General features: G+C 44.2%; 3 protein-coding genes across 6 annotated transcripts in view; 1 reads left to right on the forward strand and 2 right to left on the reverse strand.

Moving 5' to 3' along the window:
- Window positions 1-1,096, reverse strand: part of Sptan1 (spectrin alpha, non-erythrocytic 1) — a 70,129-nt gene extending 69,033 nt beyond the window's left edge. The window contains exon 1 of the mRNA XM_048431935.3: window positions 960-1,096. The gene's annotated coding sequence lies outside the window, so the exon portion shown is untranslated. The remainder of the gene's footprint in view (window positions 1-959) is intronic.
- Window positions 1,016-17,424, forward strand: LOC146890493 (uncharacterized). Of its 4 annotated transcripts, none has more exons than XM_087899794.1 (3): window positions 1,016-1,234; window positions 3,939-4,034; window positions 17,029-17,424. In XM_087899794.1, the coding sequence occupies exons 1-3, from the start codon at window positions 1,016-1,018 to the stop codon at window positions 17,173-17,175; spliced, it is 462 nt and encodes a 153-aa protein (XP_087755920.1). In that variant the 3' UTR covers window positions 17,176-17,424. The 4 variants fall into 4 exon arrangements, 2 of the variants coding, with proteins under 2 accessions (XP_087755920.1, XP_087755921.1); XM_087899795.1 differs by having other exon boundaries at window positions 3,939-4,015; XR_014998918.2 differs by lacking the exon at window positions 1,016-1,234 and adding an exon at window positions 2,495-2,549.
- The window catches only part of Gle1 (GLE1 RNA export mediator), a 30,348-nt gene continuing 17,501 nt past the window's right edge, over window positions 9,114-21,960 (reverse strand). Inside the window, exons 10-16 of the mRNA XM_048431930.3 lie at window positions 18,986-19,128; window positions 18,691-18,881; window positions 17,637-17,766; window positions 17,248-17,352; window positions 14,253-14,335; window positions 11,058-11,121; window positions 9,114-10,165 (exon numbers count right to left, since the gene is read on the reverse strand). Coding sequence (XP_048287887.2) covers window positions 10,097-10,165; window positions 11,058-11,121; window positions 14,253-14,335; window positions 17,248-17,352; window positions 17,637-17,766; window positions 18,691-18,881; window positions 18,986-19,128 — 785 coding nt within the window. The 3' untranslated portion in view covers window positions 9,114-10,096. The remainder of the gene's footprint in view (window positions 10,166-11,057; window positions 11,122-14,252; window positions 14,336-17,247; window positions 17,353-17,636; window positions 17,767-18,690; window positions 18,882-18,985; window positions 19,129-21,960) is intronic.

Consider the following 21,960-nt stretch of genomic DNA (forward strand, 5'->3'; position numbering starts at 1 on the left):
TGAGGCAGGAAAAACCTGACTTTGAGACCAGCCTGGGCTAGTCAGGAAACTCCAGGCCAGCCTGGGCTACATTGTAAGAGCTTGGAGAGATTTTTTTGGGGGGGAGGTCAAAAGGACTCTAAACTGTAATAGCTAAAAATTTGGTCACCCCAGCTGTAAAGGCTATTCATTTAAAACACAGCGAACCTGACTTACACCGAGGTCCACTTGTTTTATATACATATGTAATTCCAGTACCTAAGAGACTTTTAAAATAAAATTTTTCACTGAGAAGCATTTCATCAAATTTACAAGGACAGCTTCAGACAAAAGACTATCACTCCACACTGGCACGGTGGTAAAATCTGACAAAAAAAAATATTAACTTAGACTTAAAAACAAAACAAAATACAGTTTCACAATAAAAATAAATAAAATAAAAAAGCTGTGAGCTATGAAGTTATTTATTGGATTTGGATCTCCTACCAAGCGGTGCCGCATCTAACAACTGTACAGGAGCAGGTCAGCACTGGAGAGAAAAGACATTTATTACCAGGAAAGAAAAAGGAGAGATTCCTGCGGCTGGAGGGCCCGGGACCGCCGCACAGGATGAAATTAAGGTCAGAGAGCCCTTCACTGCAGACGCTTGCTCGTCCTCCTCCAAGAGGTGCGGGCATTGATGGTGCGGGTGCAGGGTGGCGCGGGGGGCGCTCGCGGGTGGGTGCCGCGGAGGACCACCCCCCACCACCTGCCGCGACGGGTGGGGCTGCGGGCACAGGGAGGGGCCCTCGCGCGCCTGCCCCAGCCCTTGACATTCCAGATCGCCGCCCGGCGCCGCCGCGCCCCGCAACCCACGCGCCACAAAGGCGGCGGCGGCGGCCCACGGAGCCGCCCGTCAGGCCACACGGCTCACCTGTCCGCACCGCCCCAGTGCTCGGCTGACCTCGGCCCTTCCCCTCCCTCCCGCCGCCCTTTCTCACCGGCTCCCGGGGGTGAGGGGCGTGGGTCGCCGCGCTGAGGGCTGCTGAGGAAAAAGATGCACGGCCGCGGCCTCTGCCTCACGCCGTTCGCTCTGCAGCGGATAGTGGCGGTGACGCGCGCGCGCTGGGACTTTTATAGGCGACCGCGCGCGCCCCCGCGGCGACCGAGCGCGAGCTCGAGGGACGCTCCCGAGTTGGCGACGCGAGGGGCGGGACTCGTCGTTCGGCTGCTGTGCGGAAAGGGCCGAGCTCGTCCGGAAGAAGCTGTGGCAGCGGTGCGGAGCAGTGGGGGTGGGGATAAACAACCAGAGGGCGGCGGAGCTAGGGGAGATCGGGAGCGCGCGCGCGAGGGGTGCGGGGCGCGGCGCAGAGGAGTCGCCGCCTCCGCCCGCCGCGGCGTGGGTCCTGCAATCCTGCCCCGCCCAGTCCGCCCTGCAGAGAATCTGCACCGCGCCCCTCCGCCCCTGGGAGCCCTTCCGGGACTGCGGCGAAGGGCGGGGCGGGACCCATCGCTGCAGTCAGGATTGGGATGCTGCTGCCCTGGCCGGAAAAAACGCCCTGTCCGTTTCGGGTGATCTCTCCGGAATGTTGGCTCTGCCTTTCCAGTTTCTCGGGAGGAGGCTTGGCGCTGGGAGACCAGAGTCTGCCTGTTTTGTTGGGGGCTGGGACCAAGAAAATCAGATGATTTGGGGCTTTTTTTTGAGGAGGTGGTAGGAAAAAGAAAATCCTGATTAGGAAAAATAAAAAGACTGGTTTGTGGCACAAGGCTTTTACTTCAGGATTTGGAGAATTCGTCAGCAGTTTTTCTTCCTGTTGTCAGTAGAATAGGGTGCATTAGTTCTAGCTGAAAAAAAAAAGATATTAGGGTTTCTTTTCCCTCTATTAAACTTTGCTGTGTAGGTGACACTGTGTGCGCTACCTCTTTGGGCTTTTAATCTTTGCACTAGTATCACAAGGTAGATACAGCCTTCCCCATGTTACAAATGAGCACCCTGGTGACACAGAGGCTGGCCCTTTCCCCAGGTCAGGCACTAAGCAATCAGAACACAAGGAGTTATGCAGGGGGGTTGCTGGACTTTTGAGAAGAGGAAAAACAAGATTTCTGCAATTTCTGTTTTGTACAGCCCCTTTTCAGGGCCTGGCCCTAAACTGTAGGCAGGCTCCCCTCCTGCAAAAGCCTTTTCCCTTCCTCCATTTGGGTGGTGGCTGTGTGGCAACCATTGGAGTAGCACCCAGCTCATTCCTATGTAGTCAGGCCGACAGGGAGTTCTGCAGCTTCCCCAGGCACAAGCCTCCTGATTACCAAGCCGCCCTACTCGTTAAATAATTACAAAGACACTGGGCATTGCTCCAGAACTTGGGTGAGGCCCAGTCCTGAGCTTCCTGTTCCTCTGCAGTTTGGCTTCTCCTGAGCCTAGGATCTGCATGGTGACGTCTAAGCTACCCTGGCTGTAGGCATGATAGTGAAGAAAGATTTCTAGTCCTCTTCCTTGGAGTGGAAAGACAGAAAAGGAGCGGCCACACCCCAGAAGTAGCTTCACAAATCTTGAGGAAACGAGGCATTTCCTGAAATCTTTACAGAGAAAACAGGTTGGGGAGCTGCTTCCTGAACTTTTTTTCCTTCCAGACTGAGTTTCCCTTTGTAGCTCTGGCCGTCCTGGAACTCACTCTATAGACCAGGCTGGCCTCAAACTCAGATATCCCCCTGCCTCTTTCTCCTAAATGCTGAGATTGAAGGTGTGTCCCACCACAGCAGGCTCTGGACTGCGCATTTCTGAAAACAGCTGATGGCGTCCATAGTAAGCCACCATTTCAGCTAGTAGTAGCAGATTTTAAAATCAGATATTTAGCTTTGGGTACAAAATGACTAATGCTGATGTAAATTCCCCAAATTCCCAAGACCTTATACTTCAGTGTTAAAGGATGGGATCAGGGCTGAGGGTCACCCTGGCCTCCAACTGAAATAGGTGCTCTACTGCTTCTACCAAATGCCAAACAGATTGGAAACCTATAGAGAGCTCTCTTCTGATTTGAAACGTAAAATCGTGTTTGTTGATCCTTTTTCTGAGCAGAAGAATGACCAGGATAACAGTGCCTCGGGCTTCTACTCGCCCACTCACCTTTTCTCATTTGAAACTAGAAATGAGCCATCGAAAAGCCGTTCTTCATGGCTGCTATTGTTGCTTCCCTCCCTCTTGCCAATCTCAGCACATGCCTCACATTTTATTAGGCGTGGGGAGAGGGGGAGGATATTTCAGATAATAACCTTGTTTTATAAGAGAACTTCAGAGGGAGAAATAAAGCGGGCACAGCACAGCGACAGCCTGGGTTAGCACCATGTTCTCAATCACACCTCTCTGCCTTCTTACAAGCAGTGAATCCAAGCGAATTTTAAGCTTTCCACAGCTCCTGGATTTAAACTCTGTAGTCCTGATCCCTTGTTCAAAAGGTCAGTTGCTGGTTGGGGAAAACACTAATTGTCAGGTCTTTATCCATCACAGCCATGGAAAGTCAACTGTCCACTTTCTCTACCGCCATTCTGCATTCTCTGCAAAGTTCAAAAGCAAGTGCTTGTGTTATTTTTCCCCCTGTAAAGAAGCTGATTGGGAAGAGTCATGCTGACAAAATGGATGTAATGGCGTTCTGCAGGAGTGGAGCTGGCAAGCCAGTCACAAATCTTCTAAACGCAGAGACTGTGTGAATCCTAAGTGAAATAAGCCAGACACAGGACCAATATTATATGGTCCTTATCTCACAACCCAGCAACTGTCAGGTCTGAGAACAGAGTATTGGTGGCCAAGGACTGTGGGGAGACAGGAATGGGGGAAAAGACCATTGTTTCATGGCACCAGTTTCCACCTAGGATGAGAAAGTTCTGGCAATCTGGGCTAGGCACTTGTGAACATGTTCTACTAACTGAACTATATACTTAAATTTTTTATTGCATTTATTCATGTGTGCTTACTTGTGTACCCACAGGGCATGTATGGAGGTCAGAGAACAACTTCTGGAGTTGGTTCTTCTTCTACCATGTGGATCCTGGCGATCAAACACAGGTCATCAGCTTGGTGGCAGGTACCTTTACCTGCTGAGCCATACTGGAGTACTAAGATTAGTGACATAGCTGAGTTTTTGGTGTTTGAGATAGGGTCTCATGCTGTGGCTTAGTCTGTCCTGAGCTCATGGCAATCTTCCTGCTTCAGCTTCCTGAGTGTTGTGATTGCAGAGGCGGCACCATCATGCCCAGATCTCCTGATAATCTTAAACACATTTTTTAATAATCAGTTTCATAAACCATATCAAATCTCAAAAAACAATGTTAGCTTTCCATTGTCTAGAGAATAGCCTAATGACAACGTAAGTAGTCGTTCCAGAGCCTTGAAAAGCTTGCATCAGTCTGCTGCCCCGTGGCAATATTTCCTACTGTTTTTCTCCATGCACCTATTTTTACCTGCTTGAAAAGCACAATACTAGCGGGAGTTTTGTCAGTTAGTAGAGTATGTGCCTCTAATAGGTGAAGCCCAGGATCAATCCCCAGCACTACAGATCAATAATCATCTGCCTCAGAGGAGTCCAAATGTATACTTACTTTTACAAACTTTTGCTTTAAAAAATATATTTTATGTGTGTGAGTGCTGGCCTGCAGTATGTAGATGCCTAATGTCCTTGGAGGCCAGAATAAGACTTTGGATCCTCTGACTGGAATTACAGACTGTTGTGAACTTCCTCGAAGGTGCTGGGAACCACACCTGGGTTCTTTGCAAGAACTGCAATTGCTCTTAACTCTGAGCCATCTCTCCAGCCCCTAACCGGGTATTGTCTAATAAATGAAGCCTGGCTTTTACTAGGGACTATCAGTAAGCCCTTTACAATGAGTATTTTTGTAAATGTATCACATTGCTGGAGGCTCACAGCTCTTGCATGCTTTTGTAGATCCATAGGAAATCAAGTGACTTCATTAAGTATGGTAGAGCAAAGAGAATTAGTCAGGAGTGAAAAGGACATGTGAGCAGCTCTGTGGCTTATATCATCCTGGCACCTAGGGATGTCTGGACATCATTGTTACTGCGGTCATCACAGGATTCCTGGTTGTGCATGTGTGTGTGTGTGTGTGTATGTGTGTGCGCGGGTGTGATCCCAAGGCCAACAAGAAGCCCCCAGAGTCATCCCTTTCTGTATGATGGATGTGCAGAGGTTGCAGCCTACCGGAATTCTCAGCACATCATCAAATCCACGCTAAGATGATATAGGACAAAGAATGACATGACAAAAATTTGGGCACTCAGCCCAAGAAATGAGGTCAAGCTGCAGTGAAAGCAGGCAGATGAGTGGAATTTAGGCTGAAAAGAGAATGTAGCTTGTAGCATTCTGTGGCAAAGAATCTGATGTGCATGTATGGAGCTACAGCTATCAGCTGGCAGTCATGGTTTCTGAGGCGACACTATCAGTGGGTATCAAAAACCCAGCCTTCAATGATCTTCTTTGTTCACAGTTGAGACTTCATTAGGATAATTAGCATCGAATGACAAATGCCAAGACTGCTAATCACATCCAAAGGAAGAATATTAAATTGCTAAAAAAAGGTATTCTCTCCAGGTGTGGAAACACGTCCTTTAATCCCAGCACTCGGGAGACAGAGGCAGGCAGAGTTCTCTGAGTTCAAGGCCAGCCTGGTCTACAGAGCGAGTTCTAGGACAGCCAGTGCTGTTACATAGAGTAACTCTGTTTTGAAAATCCTAAGGAGAAAAAAAGGCATTTAGCAATCTTTATTTATTTATTTATTTATTAAAAAAGGTACCTGGAGGGACAGCCGTGGGTGCTGGGAACCGAACTCTTATATTTTTGGTTGTGAGCCTAGCCTTTAACGGCTGAGCCATCCCTCCAGGTCTTAGCAATTTTTCTTGTTGGACTATCTTTTGATCACCAGCCACCAAATAACAACACAGAAACTTACCTTTAATAACGAACGCTTGGCCTTTTAGTTTAGGATTGTCCCCAACTAGCGCTTGTAACTCGAATTAGCCTGTTTCTACTAACCTATGCTCTGCCACATGGCTTGGTTACCTCTGCTCTGTACCGCATGTCCAACGTCTTCAGAGTCTCACTGGTCTCTCTGGTGTAAACTGCACACCTAGGTTCCTCCTCCACATCTCTCCCTTCCTGGAAATCCCACCTATCTCTCCTGCCTAGCTATTGGCCACTTAGATCTTTTTAAAACCAACCACAGAGACACATCTTCACACAAATATTCTCCAACCAAGGTTTTCTCAGGCTGGTGAGATGACTCTGCTGGTGAAAGAGTTTGTCACATAAGCCTCACACTTGAGTTCAATCCCCAAGCCATGAAGAAGAGAAAAAGAGAACCTGACTCCACAAAGTTGTTCGATGGCCTCCAGATGCATGCTGTGTTACACGAGAACACATGGCCAAGCTTTTATCTAAATGGTTCTATTATTAATTAAAAACCAGTAGTCAGATATTGGGATATAATAGTGATAGATTAAGAAAACTGTGGAGGAACAACCAGATGACCCTCTGTCCACACTTCCCAGATCAAAAGGGCCCACGAATCTTTCTAAGTCCCTCCCTACTCTATCCTGTGCATCTTTTTTTAAATTTTTTTTCTTTCTTTTTTTTAAATATTTATTTATTATATATACAATATTTTGTCTGTGTGTCTGTCTGCAGGCCAGAAGAGGGCATCAGATATCAGTTCAGATGGTTGTGAGTCACCATGTGGTTGCTGGGAATCGAACTCAGGACCTTTGGAAGAGCAGGCAATGCTCTTAACCACTGAGCCATCTCTCCAGCCCCTGTGCATCTTTTTTTTTTTAATGGAATTTATTTATTTATTTATTACATATACAACATTCCTTCCATGTATGCTTTGCAGGCCAGAAGAGGGCACCATATCTCATTACAGATGGTTGTGGGCCACCATGTGGTTGCTGGGAATTTCTCTGGAAGAGCAGTCAGTTCTCTTAATCTCAGAGCCATCTCTCCAGTCCCTCCTGTGCCTCTTTATCATATCCTGGGTCCTCCAAAATCTCTCTGGGTAATTCTGGTCAGCTAGTAATTGATTCTACCCTCTGATTCAAGGGTAATTTTATTAACAGTCTCAGAGTGTCACAGTGAGATAAAATAGCAGGCCCCTTCCCATTTATCTACATAAAAAGAAAAGGTTTTAGCTCTAACACAATAAAATTATATACAAGAACAATTATCAGGTGTTGTATAAAAAGGAAAGGTTTTAATTTGAACACAGTAAAACTATATACACTTAGAATAATTATCAGGTAAGAATTATATTTACAATGCCTAGTCCACTTATTTTTCTTTTTTTTTTAAAGATTTATTTATTATGTATACAACAATCTGCCTCCATGTATGCCTGCAGGTGAGAAGAGGGCACCAGATCTCATTACAGATGGCTGTGAGCCACCATGTGGTTGCTGGGAATTGAACTCAGGACCTCTGGAAGAGCAGCCAGTGCTCTTAACCTCTAAGCCATCTTTCCAGCCCCCCCACACTTATTTTTCTTTTGTTTTGTTTTTGTTTTTTCGACACAGGGTTTCTCCATAAAACAGTTCTGGCTAGGCTGGAACTCACTTTGTAGACCAGGTTAGCCTCGAACTCACAGAGATTTTCTAGCCTCTACCTCCTGAGTGCTGGGATTAAAGATGAGTGCCATCATCACCTGGCCTACTCCATTTGTATTTAACATATTCAGAGAAATTACTCTATTATGTATCGTATCTTGATGAGTCCAAAGTCTATACCTAACCCACTTTCTACCATAACTTGTATTACCAGCCTAAAAAAAATCATTTTAGACCTTAAAACATTTTCATATACAATTTAAGCTTTTATGTCTCTCAACTTTATAAACTTTACATCTCTTTTATAAGTTTCTTTTCTGAATTTGGTAACAAAGAAAACAGTATAACTGTCTATTCTTCAACCCCACCAGAGGCCTGAGAAGGATAAACTAATACCTGAGTAAACAGGAAGTACAGAGCAAACAACTCCAAAACTATAGAAAGGACAGAAACATCCTGGCTGCCTGAACAGCCATCCAAGGTTCCTCTGCAATGTTGGGGCATCCATCTTTGGCCTACAAGTCTATCTAGAATATCTGACATACTTTTCTGTGAAGCAGGAATTTTGAAGGACTATCTTACTTTGTCTTGACAAAGCTCGGCAGTTGCCTTGTGTCCTGCTTGTACAATTTGGACAGAATACTATCAGCAGTGGAGGCAAGGGCAGTCAGTTTCTTGTCCAAGGACTAACTTTGCAACAAATGAAAGCAAACTCTATATGGAGGTTCTTCGGTGCCTATCATCTTCTCTGAAGTAGATTGGTGCTGCTAGGAACAGACGTATATCACTGCCATGAAGAGCTTTATGTTATAAAACATCTTGAATGCCATAGTCTGTAGGTCTCTGAAGTGTTTGAAGAGCACATAAAATGCTATCTGTTTGGCCTTGAAAACATATCAAATATGACTACAAGTCTAGTCTGATTCTTAGAGATGACTAACTACTAAACCTGTATTTAATGATCCTAAATAGTTTATAATAATAGCTTTCAAGGATTAGTACTTTTTTTTTTTTTTTTTTTTTACTTTTTCAAGAAAGGATTTTACTGTTTAGCTCTGGCTGTCCTGAGACTCCTGCGCTATAGACTAAGCTGTCCTTGAACTCACTGAGATCCACCTGCTTCTGCCTCCCGTGTGCTGGGATTAAAGGCGTGTGCCACTGCCACATGACTTTATATTACATTTTTGATATAACAAAAATGAATGGAGTCCAATCTCCTGATTCAAGTGTACATTCTGTCTGTTACATTACTGGGCATAATATTCTTACTTCTCTTCCTGGGAAGGGGCACTGCAGCTGGAGCCCAAGGTCTCCGGCATGCTAGGTAAATGCTATAGTCTCAACCCCCCACATCTCTTGCTAGATCAAAGTAAGTTACTGAACATAATTTTTTAAAAAAAGGAATGATATAAAACCAGGTTTTCCAAGATGAAGATAAAGAGGAAGAAACACATATTCTATACCTAGACCTGCACACAGTCATGCCCATAGGATTTATATACACTGCTCATGTGCAAGACACAGATAATATTGAGGCAACCACATAATAGCAGAGGATTTTTAAAAATTCAAACTTTATTACTTTTTTGGGCACTGTAGTAAACAACTGAAATGCTTAGGCCATTCAAGAAAACCAACAAATATCCACCACACAAGGCCCTATGCCTGCTGGACTAGATTTGATCTGTGGCTCTGCCTCTGCATAACACAAAGAGAGTCAATCTATTCATAAACCAAATACCAGCTTCCACCTGAGCTAGTCAGCTCCTCCTAATGACCAATGCATTCACGGATGATGATCTTCAGCTTATACCTAATGTTATAAGCCATATCTCAGTCAATCTTAGTTTTTGTCAGAAAAACAACAAAAAGTTACCGAATCTAGTACAGCATCCCCAGCTATCCAGGGTCCAAATTCCAGATCAAGAAGACAGACAGTACTCTATAGTTCCATGTTCCTAGTCTGGATCCACATACCAACTACTTTGATGCACCCTGGAGTTCAGTCCATACCTACATCACACATGTCCTCTGAATATACAAGAAGTTTACAAGCCAGAAAGTATAAAGTGCTTCAACTCATACTCAGACTGAATAGAAGAGATTGGCCTCAAACATCAAATGATACTTTAAAGGGAATCTTAGGAGATTTACTCTTTTGAGTGTGTGTATGGAAAGGAATGGGGCCGAGGGTGAAAGTGAAAATGGTGGACTTGCTCCGGGTCAGAGGGAAACACAAAGCCTCACCAACTTTTGGAAAGATCCTGGAGACAAAAGATGCATCCCAGTGCTAAGTGCCTCTTCTGACTCTCCTCATAGCTTGTTGTTCTGTCCTGACACCTATAAAACTACCAAATCTCACAAGAGACTGGCAAAAGGCTGTAAACTATGAAAACCTTAGTCATACGGCACAAATATATACATAAGAACACACTGATGAAGTTCTAAATCTGACATGATTTCTTCCACATGCGCTGTCTCAGCTGCTTTATTGTTGCCCCTCCTGCAAACTGATGTGATGACTGATGACGGAGGACATCAGGAGCGCCAGAAGGAGGAAGTCAGAAAGCCTTTGGGGACAGGAATCTCCCTGCGTTGCAGACATTTCTGGATATGAAAGATGAAGAAAACAGGATGAGTTTCTGAAAAAAAACTGCCTCTAGTGTTAACAGTGAGAAGACACTGAGGGACAAGACCCAGACCAGAGAACAAAAGTCTAACGGATCTGTGGAAGCCTAAAACAAATGTAGTTGTCTTTATGCCTGCCTACCCATTTCCCCACAGCATGACCCCATCTGTCACCATCATTATTTTATAGGTTCCTAGGAGCCGGCGGTCAGTGGGCTACCTTGACAGAAGAACTACTACAGAGCTCTAGATGACCTGTTAAGATGAATGTCTTTTTTAAAAAAAAATATTTATTTATTTATTTATTATGTATACAATATTCTGTCTGTGTGTATACCTGCAGGCCAGAAGAGGGCACCAGACCCCATTACAGATGGTTGTGAGCCATCTCACATTGTGAGCCAATGTGGTTGCTGGGAATTGAACTCAGGACCTTTGAAAGAACAGGCAATGCTCTTAACGGCTGAGTCATCTCTCCAGCCCAAGATGAACGTCTTGGTACTTGGAAATAAAGGAAAAATCCAAGCGAAAGTGCAGTATGGTCTCAGAGGCGAAGTAGCCACACTCATAGTTCCCTTCACCTGAGACTGACAGAAGAACCTTGGATAACAAGCTAAACAGTTTATAAGAGATATGTTACACACACCTTACCATCTAATACCCTTTGAAGACAGCTACCTGATGGGCAGTGTGGAGAACGTATGTGGGGATGAAATGGCATACTGTGGTCTAAAATGCAAAGGGAATTATGAACAAAAAGCAGAGTGTGGGAAAACAGAAGAGACAGCTATCAGGTCTGGAGGCCCAAGACTGCAGGACCCAAATGTGTCTCAGGCTACAGTTTAGGGAATGTTGGAAGGGAGCATCTTACCTCCAAGAACTGCTTCAGACGTATGAAAGAACCCATCTGTCCTGAGCTTGTGATGGCTTCAATTCTGTAGGGAAAGGGAGGGAGAAAAAGAGAGAGAGATGTGAGTCAAGTGAGGACTAAATCCACTGACTCTTCTAAAGAATGCTGGCTGTGCTGGGCAATGGAGTTGCACATCTTTAATCTCAGCACTCGGGAGGCAGAGGCAGGCAGATCTCTGTGAGTTCAAGGCCAGCCTGGTCTACAGAGTGAGTTCCAGGACAACCAAAGATATGGAGAAACCCTGTCTCAAAAAAACAAACGAAACAACAAAAAAAGAATGCTGGCTGCTCTTTCAAGTGGCCCTTGCTGGTCTTCCAAACAGACAAAGGAGAGGGACACACTGCTCTTTTCTGAGGTCTTTGTGACCAGATAGGATGAGTGCCACCAAAGCATCTCCCCTGCTTGAAATCCCAATGAATTTGGAAGAGCACTTCAAAGTGAAAGGGTGAAAAGCACACCACAGTCAGAGAACCTGGGGGGCAGATCAGCTTCTCCAACTGACTTAATGATGGATTCAACTTCATGGCTCAATTCATGACTACTTGTAATCACAAGTATTAGAAACAACACATAAACACACCAGAGCCAGGCATGGTCATGTACACTAATCTTTAGAACACAGGAGGCAGAAGTAGTAGGAATTCAGTGTCACCTTTGGCTACATAGTACGATCCAAGTTCAGCCTGGGCTGGAGAGATGGCTCAGTTAGTAAAGTGCATGCTGCATAAGCATGAAGAGTTGAGTTCCAACCTCAGAACACACAGAAAAACCAGAGGTAGGGTATGCACTAATAAATCCTAGAGCTTGGGGACAGCAACAAAAGAATCCCTGAGGCCTGGTGCCCAGCATTTCCAGACAGTTCTAGCTTCATGAGAGATACTGGTTCAAAAAGTAGTGAAGAGTGATAGACAGCAACACCTCTGAGTTACACGTGCATGTGTACACACAACTCCCCCCACATACACCTGGGCACTGCAGCTCAAGCTTATAATCTCAGGACTTGTGAGACTGAGGCAGGAAACTGCTGAGGTCCAGGGCATCCTGGCCTACAGTGTGAGATCTTGTTCCAACTCCTCCTAAAAAAATCAGCCAGTATCATCTCAGTGGTGCAAGAGTGCATGCATCTCATGGTTTGAATAGAGCCTAGAATGTGCTAGATAAGTGCCCTACTACCCACAGCCATCATCTAATACTTTATTTCAACATCTTCCTAATTTATACTTTTCCTTAACAATATTTAAAAGGTGTTTTCATTGAAGTTCATAATCATTTACTCAAACATTAAAGAGAAGAAGTTAAGAGTATCTGCTGGTTTTGTAGAGGACATGAGTTCAATTCCCAGAACCCATGAAGGGCAGCTCACAACTCCAGCTCTGGGGGCTCCAACACCTCTGGCCTCTAAAGGCACCTCCATACATTATGTGTGTGTTTGGGAACATTCTCAGGTACAAATATATACAGTTAAAAAGAAATTTCTTAAAAAATCAGAAAGGATGAGTAGAAAGATTTCCCCTTTTTTTTTTCCAAGACAGGGTTTCTTTGTTTAGCCTTGACTATCCTAGAACTACCTTTGTAAGACCAGGATGGCCTGAACTCTATTGCCTTGAACTCTACCTGCCTCTGCCTCCTGAATGCTGGGATTAAAGGTATGAGTCATGACTGCGCAACAATATTATTTTTAAACAGATCTCTCTCCACATCATGAGGACCAAACCCAGGCCCTTGCTCATCCAATGATTCTCGTTCATTTTTTACTTAAGTCAAAAATACCACACACTTGGGAGACAAGATGGCTTGGGGTGTGTGTGTGTGTTAAAGTTCTTGATACCAAGCCTGACTTACCTGAGTTTGATCCCAGGAACCCAAAAGGTGAAAGGAAAAACCTAGTTCCCATACATTGTCCTAACTTCCAAGTGTACACTGTGGCATGCACAAAACCCACTCCAGCCCCACCAATAAACAAAACAAAAAACAAAACAAATACAACTTTAAAATAAACCATGCACAAGATCCACAGCCAACAGTAGACAGAAAGCCAGCCCAGGTTGGAGGTCTCCATTGGGTCCCTCCTCTCAGAGCTTGGTAAACTCCACAGGAGAGAGAGAGAAAGAGAGGTGGAACTGTGGGAGCCAGAGGTTGAAGACAGCAGGAGAGCACGGCCTGAGCAATCAACTAAGCAGGGCTCTCGGGGCTCACAGGGACTGAACTGACAACTGTGCAGCCTGCATGGGTCTACAATAGGTCCTCTACATAAATATGTTATGATTGTTGGCTTGGAGTTTTGGGAGGACTCCCGACAGTGGGACTGGGGGTGTCTGACTCTTTTTAAATATTTATTTATTTATTATGTACAGAATATTCTGTTTGTGTGTATGTCTGCAGGCCAGAAGAGGGCACCAGACCTCATTACAGATGGTTGTGAGCCACCATGTGGTTGCAGGAAATTGAACTCAGAACCTTTGGGAAGAGCAGGCAATGCTCTTAAACACTGAGCTATCTCTCCAGCCGCCAGGGTGTCTGATTCTTTTTGCCTGTTCTTGGGATCCCTTTTCACCTACTGGGTTGCCTCGAACAGCCTTGATGTGAGGGTTTGTGCCTGGTCTTATCATACCTTATTGTGATGTGTTTGGTTGATGTCCTAACAGGGAAGCCTGTTCTTTTCTGGGAGAAGCAGGGAGTAGGGGAGCGGGTTTGGGGGAGGGGAGTGGATAGAGGGGAAACTGCAGTCAGGATATATTGTATGAGAGAAGAAAAATAAAAGTTAAAAAAAAAAGGCTGAGGGCTGGAGAGATGGCTCAGAGGTTAGGAGCATTGCCTGTCCTTTCAAAGATCCTGAGTTCAATTCCCAGCAACCACATGGTAGCTCACAGCCATCTGCAATGAGGTCTGGTGCCCTCTTCTGGCCAGCAAGCATACAGACAGACAGAATATTGTGTACATAATAAATAAATGTTTAAAAAAAGAAAGGCTGAGACAGAGTTGGTAAGAGCTTGGAACAGTCTAGACTACAAAGACTCTCAAAACAAAACAAAAGAATAAGAGAGAACGAAAAATAAAAACTCAGCCAAGAAACACACACAAATACTGCACTAGCACTGAGGAATGGCTTCAGTGTTACCTAATAACTCCCCAGTGGTCTGCTTAACAAGCCTATACCTGGGAAAGTAGTCTTCTTTGATGAGAAGAATCATCTTCCAGAACTGGACTTGGTACTGTTTCATGAGGGCATTCCCACACACCTAGAGGAAAAGTAAGAACCGTTAGCGCAAAGAACAAAAATCAATTCACTCCTTTTCCTATCAGTCCTATCAAATATCTCAGCCACGGCATCACTTAGCTAACTAAGGAATAGGCGGAAACATCTCCGCCATGGGGTCACTTAGATAACTAGGGAATAAGTGGAAAAGATCCAACTTTTGGGCTGGAGAGATGGCTCAGCGGAAAGAACTGACTGTTCTTTCAGAGGTCCTGAATTCAATTCCCAGCAACCACATGATGACTTACAACCATAATGAGATCTGGTGCCCTCTTCTGGCCTGCAGGAATACATATGGGCAGAACACTGTATATATAATAAATAAATCTAAAAATAAAATAATTATTTAAAAAAAGTAAAAAAATACACTCTTTTCACTCGGGAGGCAGAGGCAGGTAGATCCCTGTGAGTTCAAGACCAGCCTGGTCTACAAGAGCTTGTTCCAGGACAGGCTCCAAGGCCACAGAGAAACCCTGTCTCGAAAAACAAAAACAAACAAACAAACAAAAAACAGCAACTTTCTATGCGGGACAGGAAATGTAGTTCATCTGTGGACATCACCTAGCAGGCACAAGACTCTAAGTCCCTTTGTAACACTTAGTCAACTGTAAAGGCTTAAAAAGTACTTCATGGGGTTCCTCTCAGTTCCTCCTGTCTCAAAGATGCAGGTTCAACATAGATATACCATGACTTCAGGAGTTATGCCATAACTAAGAACTATTAGAATTACAGGCCTGGGGGGGGGTCTCAGATTTATCAGGGATAAAACTCTCAGCATTCATTCATTCGAGGCAAGGCCTGCCTCACTGGGTAGCCCAGGCTGGACTCAAACTTGTGATCCTCCTCTTGAGCCTCCCTTGTACTGGGATTACAGCCATGGCAGTACCATGCCCACTTCCTTGAAGCTTATTTCAGAAGTGACTCCTTCAGCTGGGTGTGGTGGTAAATGCCTTTATTATATCACTTAGGAGGCAAAGACAAGTGGATCTCCAGTTCCAGGCCAGCCTGATCCACAGAGTAAATTCCAGGCCAGACAGTCATAGTGGTGGTTTCTTTCTTTCTTTCTTTCTTTCTTTCTTTCTTTCTTTCTTTCTTTCTCTCTCTCTCTCTCTCTCTCTCTCTCTCTTCTTTCTTTCTTTCTTTCTTTCTTTCTTTCTTTCTTTCTTTCTTTCTTTCTTTCTTTCTTTCTTTCTCTTTTTGAGACAGAGTTTCTCTGTAGCTTTGGAGCCTGTCCTGAAACTAGCTCTTGTAGACCAGGCTGGCCTCGAACTCACAAAGATCTGCCTGCCTCTGCTTCCTGAGTGCTGGGATTAAAGGCGTGCACCACCATTGCCCAGTTTCTTTTTTTTTCCCTAAAATTTATTTTTTTTATTATGTATAGTGTTCTGTCTGCATGCATGCCTGAAGGCCAGAAGAAGGCACCAGATCTCATTACAGATGGCTGTGAGTCACCATATGGTTGCTGGGAATTGAACTCAGGACTTCTGGAAGAAGAGCCAGTGCTCTTAACCTCTGAGTCATCTCTCCAGCTTTATAGTGGTGGTTTCTAAGGGCAGGAATGTATGAACTTTTAGAGAGGCTGCATTTTCTCCCCAGGAAGTAGGAATGAGAACAGTGGGATAATGATCACTCCACAATGGGTAACCAAACTGAGACTGGGTGGCAGCACAGGATAGCTAGCATCCTTACAGAGCACAGAGAAGCAAGGAGAAAGAACGTTTATGGAAGACTAGACCCAGGGAGATCCAGCTCCTGTTTCCATGTCTCAAGAGACTCACCTGCACAGCCTACCATAGGCTGCATAGTCACTACTCAATTCAATATCCCTAAGATGAAGTCTACTTTTTACTTAGGCTAGGACATATATTATTGCAGAGGACAGAAAGTACTTGTATACACAGATCAGTAAAAGAGAGGCCAGGACAGTTAAACTCACAGGCATCCTTCAAAGGAAAAAGGATTTTGTTTGTTTGTTTTTGTTTTTTATTTTTCAAGACAGGGTTTCTCTGTGTAAAAGTCCTAGCTGTCCTGGAACTAGCTCCTATAGACCAGGCTAGCCTCAAACTCAAGAGATCTGCCTGCCTCTGCACCACAACCACCCAGATGGGAAGAAATTTTAACCTGCCCGCCTCCTGGAATGCTGGGAATGGATGTAGTCTACAACCTGGTGATCCTTTGCTGTCTGATGAGCCAGGCTCAGCCTGTATCTTACTAAATTTGTTTTACTTATCCCAGGCCCTTTCCCCCGAAACCTTGAGCATTGCTTCTCAGTTCATAAAACCATCCTTGTTGAAGGTATAATTTGTACTTTACAACAGCCTACGTGACTTCCATTTTGTCTTTGGGCCAGGCCAATTCTGACTCCCACAGATGTTATGTTTACCTCAGTCATTCTCCCTAGACCTTTATCTTGAGCACTGTTTCTAAGCCAACAAGAACCCGTTTCAGAGATGAAGCCATATGTACTTTGTAAGGAGTTTCAATGTAAATGTGTCTTAAGTATGTTGAACTCACAGAGCTATGTTGTTATCTGAAAAGATTTTTCCAAACATGTGCTCTGCTTAAATATGGCAAAAAATATATGAGCTGATGTCACATTCCAAGAAATCATGGCCCAGTACCAGGCTGAAATGAATTTCATTATTCTCTCACCTGAAGTGTTTCCCTTGCCTGCAGGGACCGCCCCCAGACATTATAACGAGAAGAACATGGTCGACAGAGAAGTCAAGGATGGTGAGAGGGAAAGTGGAGGCAAAGCCTGTCTCGTGGCTCATGCTGGGTGACAGCAGCCTGACGATGTTCACTACTTGGCTCCACTTCTAGGCTGCTTCCCCACTCATTTTACCCCATGTTCGGAAACCACCTTAACCACTGACTATTTGATAACGGAATTACCTCTAAGAAGTCAAACAGGAGAGTGGCTGTCACATCTGATAGAGGTTCCATGTTTAAGATCTGTGCCAACCAGCGCCAGCCATGATTTAAGCCATGAGGATGAGCCTGGAAGGAAAGCAACTGTGTCATGACTTCATTTCATTTTATTCACAAGAATAAACTCAGTGTGATCACTCAGCCATTAGACATGAACCCATGCATGCATGACAGAACAGAAAGAACAAAAGCTAAGGAAATCATTTCTTCAAAATAGGCTCCCACAAAGCAAAGTAGATGTTTCCTCCCTGTAAGCTGGTTATCTCAGTAATAGAGAGCTGACTAACATAAAGGCTGCAGTTGCTGTGGATGCCGGGCTACCATTCCTATCAATAGCAGGCTGTTTTACCTACCTCTTGCCGGTTTCCATATGGCCATTGGAGCTGGATGATGGCCGCATACAGGCGGATCATCCCAGACATTCGTTTTAGAAAGTTGTCCTGTTGTTCCACCTTAGAATCCGTCACTTGGTAGCCAAGCATCCTATGTGTGAAGATAAGATTCAGAATGATGAGGCCAAAATGAGGGTGACAAAGAGGCTCCTTTTATGGCTAAGGGACTACTAGTTGCACTTTGCATTATTGTTACAATTTGACGATCAAAGGTCTATTTATAAAATTTAGCTCTGCAAAGCAAACTCACCAGTGAACTCAGAAATAAGGAAACTGCCTAGGTGACACAAGCAAGAGTCATCTGAGACAAGGAACCTCAATTGAGAAAACACCTCTATAAAACAGCTATAGGGAAGCCTGTCGGGCATTTTCTTATGGTCCTGGGAGCTGTGAGAAAGTAGGCTGAGAAACCATGAGGAGCAAGCCAGTAAACAGCAACCCTCCAAAGCCTCTGCATCAGCTTCTGCCTCCAGGTTTCAGTCCTGCTTGAGCTCCTGCTCTGCCTATTTTCCATGAAGAACTGTGATACAGAAGTGGGAGTGAAAGAAACACTTTCCTCCTAAGTTACTTTTGCTTATGGTGTTTCATCACAGCTAGTAACCCTAGCTAAGAGTGTTCTCAATGTGATCTAAATGACTTACCCTATTTTGCAAAGCCGTAAGATGAATAAATTCTAAGACTTAGGACTCTAGATCCAGTATTCTTTCCAGTGAGCAATAGTGTTTATCAATTATCACCATCCCAAATCTACAAATCCCAAAAGATGTCTAGTTTGTGTAAAAGACATTACTTTCCCCCCTTTTTGTGAGATAGGGTTCTTGCTATGTAGCCCATGCTAACCTCCCAAATCCTGGGATTACAGATATACAATACCAATCATGGTTCAAGACATTTTGTTTCTGGTAGGACATTTAAAGTACAGAAAAGGAGCTGTGAGAAAGACTGAAAATAAATTCAGATTCTTATATTCTCCTACTCTCCCTAGAGTGAATGAGAGAGGAGAAAATAACCTCACCGCTGATAGTCCTCCAAAGCCATCCCCTCCTTAAAAGCTGGGTAGAAAGGAACGGAGTAGGGACACTTCTTGTGGAGATGAGCAAGGATGAGTTCCCCCACTTTAGGGTGGAGCGCCCAGATACCAGATGCCACCACTGCAATGGGGAATGCTGCTTCATGGTGAGAGGCCACTTCCTCCTCACCTTGTTTCTAGGAACACAAATATGGACACAATTTCAGGTTAATATCCCAGCAAGGCTCAACACTGCCCACCAGCTTCTTCTGCCCATACCCCTGACAACAAGGTTTCTCACCACAAATTTCTCTGCCAGTTTGTACTGGACAAAGTCCAACCCTTGTGGGCTAAGAGTGACAGACACAGAACGCCCACCAGATTGGACGGGCTTTCCAGAGAGCAGACTATGGATCTTTTCAAAGACCTCCTTCAGTTTTGAACCTGGGTGGGAAAGAAAAAGCAATAAAAACATAAAACTGTGGGTGGACATGATTGTGCACACTTATACTAATGCCAGCATTTGGGAAGGAAGGTAGAAAGATCAGAACTCATGTTTGCATTGAGTAAGGCCATATTGTGAGTTTGAGACCAGCCTGGTCTACATGTGAACCTGTCTCAATAACATACAACTTCATGTCAATCTTCTTTTGCTGGTTTTCTGAGACAGGGATTTTCTTTTTCTTTTTTTTAACTTTATTTTATGCACATTGGTATAATGATGTCAGATTCTCTGGAACTGAAGTTATAGACAAATGCAAGCTTCCATGTGGGTGCTAGGAATTGAACCCGGGTCCTCTGGAAGAGCAGTCAGTGCTCTTAACCACTGAGCCATCTCACCAGCCCTTAGACAGGGTTTTTCTGTGTAACCTCCCTAACTGTCCTGGAACTCACTTTGTAGATCAAGTTGACCTTGAACTCACAGAGAGCTGCCTCCAAATTCTGGGATTAAAGGCATGCACCACCATGCTCGGCTAATGTCAAATCTTTTTTCAATGCAGTGACAAAGTAAACCATCTATCAAAATCCATCTGCACACAAGTGTAGAATCTAAGCCCAAACACAGTTGCATATGGGCATAGAATAGACGGCTGGGGAGAGGGCTCAGTGGATGAAGTGCTTGCTGCACAAGCATGAGCTGAGCACGAATCCCAAGCATCCACGTAAAATCTGAGCATGGCAGCATATGCTTGTAAACCCAACACTAGCAGGGTGGAGATAGGCAGATCCTAGGTACCCACTGACCAGCCAGTCTAGCTAAAATGTTAAGTTCTTGTCTCACTGAACAAAATGAAGGGACTAGAAAAATGGTTCAGCAATTACAAATACGTACTGCTTTTGTGGAGGACCCAAATTTGATTCTCAGCACTCACGGTGGGTAATCACCCATAACTGAAGCTTCAAGGAGATATGATGCCTCTAGCCTTGGAGGGTACTTTAATTTCATGTATATACCTACACATACACATAATTAAAAATAAATCTTTAAGGATAAGTAAAATGGGACTAGAGAGATGACTCAGTGGTTAAGAGGACTGGCTGCTCTTCCAGAGGATCTAGGTTCAATATCCAGAACCAACGTGGAAGCTCACAACCATGTATAACTCTATTTCCAGGGATTCAATACTCTCCTCTAGTCTCCAAGGGCACCAGACACACACACGGTACACGGACAAACACTCACACACATAAAATAAAAATAAATAAATCTATCTATAAAGATCTGAAAGAGATCATTCAGGAGTTAGAACATTTTCTGCTCTTCCAGAGGACCTGAGTTCCCTTCCCAGCACTGACATCAGGCTGTCTCCAAAGGCACCTGGAGACATGGGACAGATACATACACATAAATAAAATAAAACCTAAAAAAAAATCTAACTATAAATATTTAAATACATTAATAAAGCGGAGAACTATAGAGGAAGACACACAATCTTTGGCTTCTACACATGCACTCACAGGTGAGCATGCAAGGGCCCACATACACAAAGCAAACACAAAAAGTAGGACACATAACAGACAGGCTCATGCTTAGACGGTAGGGAATGCAAAGTACACAAGAGAAAGTACAACTCTGAAGGAGGCGTTTTGTTTGGGGATGAAACTGATGCGTGGGACAGAGGCAGAAAAAATAGCATTACAGATTTCAGGGCTGTCAGTTAGTAGCACCTCTAAAACCACCTTCCAAGGGCCTTCTCTGCTTTGGCTGATGTCCCTCTTTCTCTGGAGCTAGCATTCCTTCATCCTTCAAGACTTAGAAGTGAATTTCTGGCATGGTTTGGATTTTTAATTGTCCACCAAAGGTCCATGAGTCTTCAGATCAGTAGGAACAGACCCTTGAAGAGCCCTATAAAACCTATGTCCCATCTCTTTTTTAACCAGGTCCATGGTTCTTGTCCAGTGTTCCTCATCATGATATGCCAAAAGCAACATGCTAACTGAGCACAAACCAAAGCCTCTAATACTGTAGGCCAAACTAAACCGTCTTTTTACTAAATTTAATACCTCATAAGATTGCTACAGGAATGGAAAGCTGACACTCACATTTCCTAACATGCATACAGAAGAACCCATAGCTGAGCAGGGGTGACCCACGCTTTTAATTTCAGCACTTGGGAGGCAGAGGCTGCGAAGTCTCTGGGTTTGAGGCCAGCCTGGTCTACAGGGCAAGTTCCAGGACAGACAGAACTACACAGAGCCAATGAAGAGCCAATTCTTTGAAATAGCTGTTTCTGTATCACTGTCTACTGATGCTTGAACCAAAGATAGGTAATCTGTGAAATGGGGATAGAGATAAACAGGAAAGATGGTAACTACAATTTCTCCTTCCTCAAAGAGATCTAACTCCAGTCCCACCACTGGCTATGTGAAATATTACTGTGAAACATATTAGGATAAATACTGTTTTCCCCATGCATAAGCATTTTCATTACTCCAGTACCTACAATCAATGATTTACCAGAATCTCCAGTTGAAAAATACTTTATGAAATTCTTAATCACTTCAAAAGTCTAATGACTCAAAAATATTCCCTGAACTAGAGATGTAGGAGGAAACCAAAAATGAATTAAGACATCATAGAGTCCAGTGGTGGTGGTGGTACACACCTTTAACCCCAGCACTCGGGAGGCAGAGGCAGGAGGATCTCTGTGAGTTCAAGGCCAGCCTGATCTAAAGGTGAGTCTCAGGATGGTGAGGGTTACAACACAGTGAAACACTATCTCAAAAAAACCTAAAATTGGGCTGGAGAGATGGCTCAGGGGTTAAGAGCACTCG

Source organism: Myodes glareolus, chromosome 21 (assembly GCF_982192425.1).
Source record: "Myodes glareolus chromosome 21, mMyoGla1.1, whole genome shotgun sequence".
Taxonomy (NCBI): Eukaryota; Metazoa; Chordata; class Mammalia; order Rodentia; family Cricetidae; genus Myodes; species Myodes glareolus.

Bases quoted from the DNA above. Each gene is read 5' to 3' on its own strand.
- LOC146890493 (XM_087899794.1), top strand. From the start codon at position 1,016: ATGCACGGCCGCGGCCTCTGCCTCACGCCGTTCGCTCTGCAGCGGATA. The intron at 1,235-3,938 runs GTGCGGAGCAGT...GTGTACCCACAG, and splicing joins CGGAAGAAGCTGTGGCAGCG to GGCATGTATGGAGGTCAGAG. The intron at 4,035-17,028 runs GTACCTTTACCT...CCTTGCCTGCAG, and splicing joins GGTCATCAGCTTGGTGGCAG to GGACCGCCCCCAGACATTAT.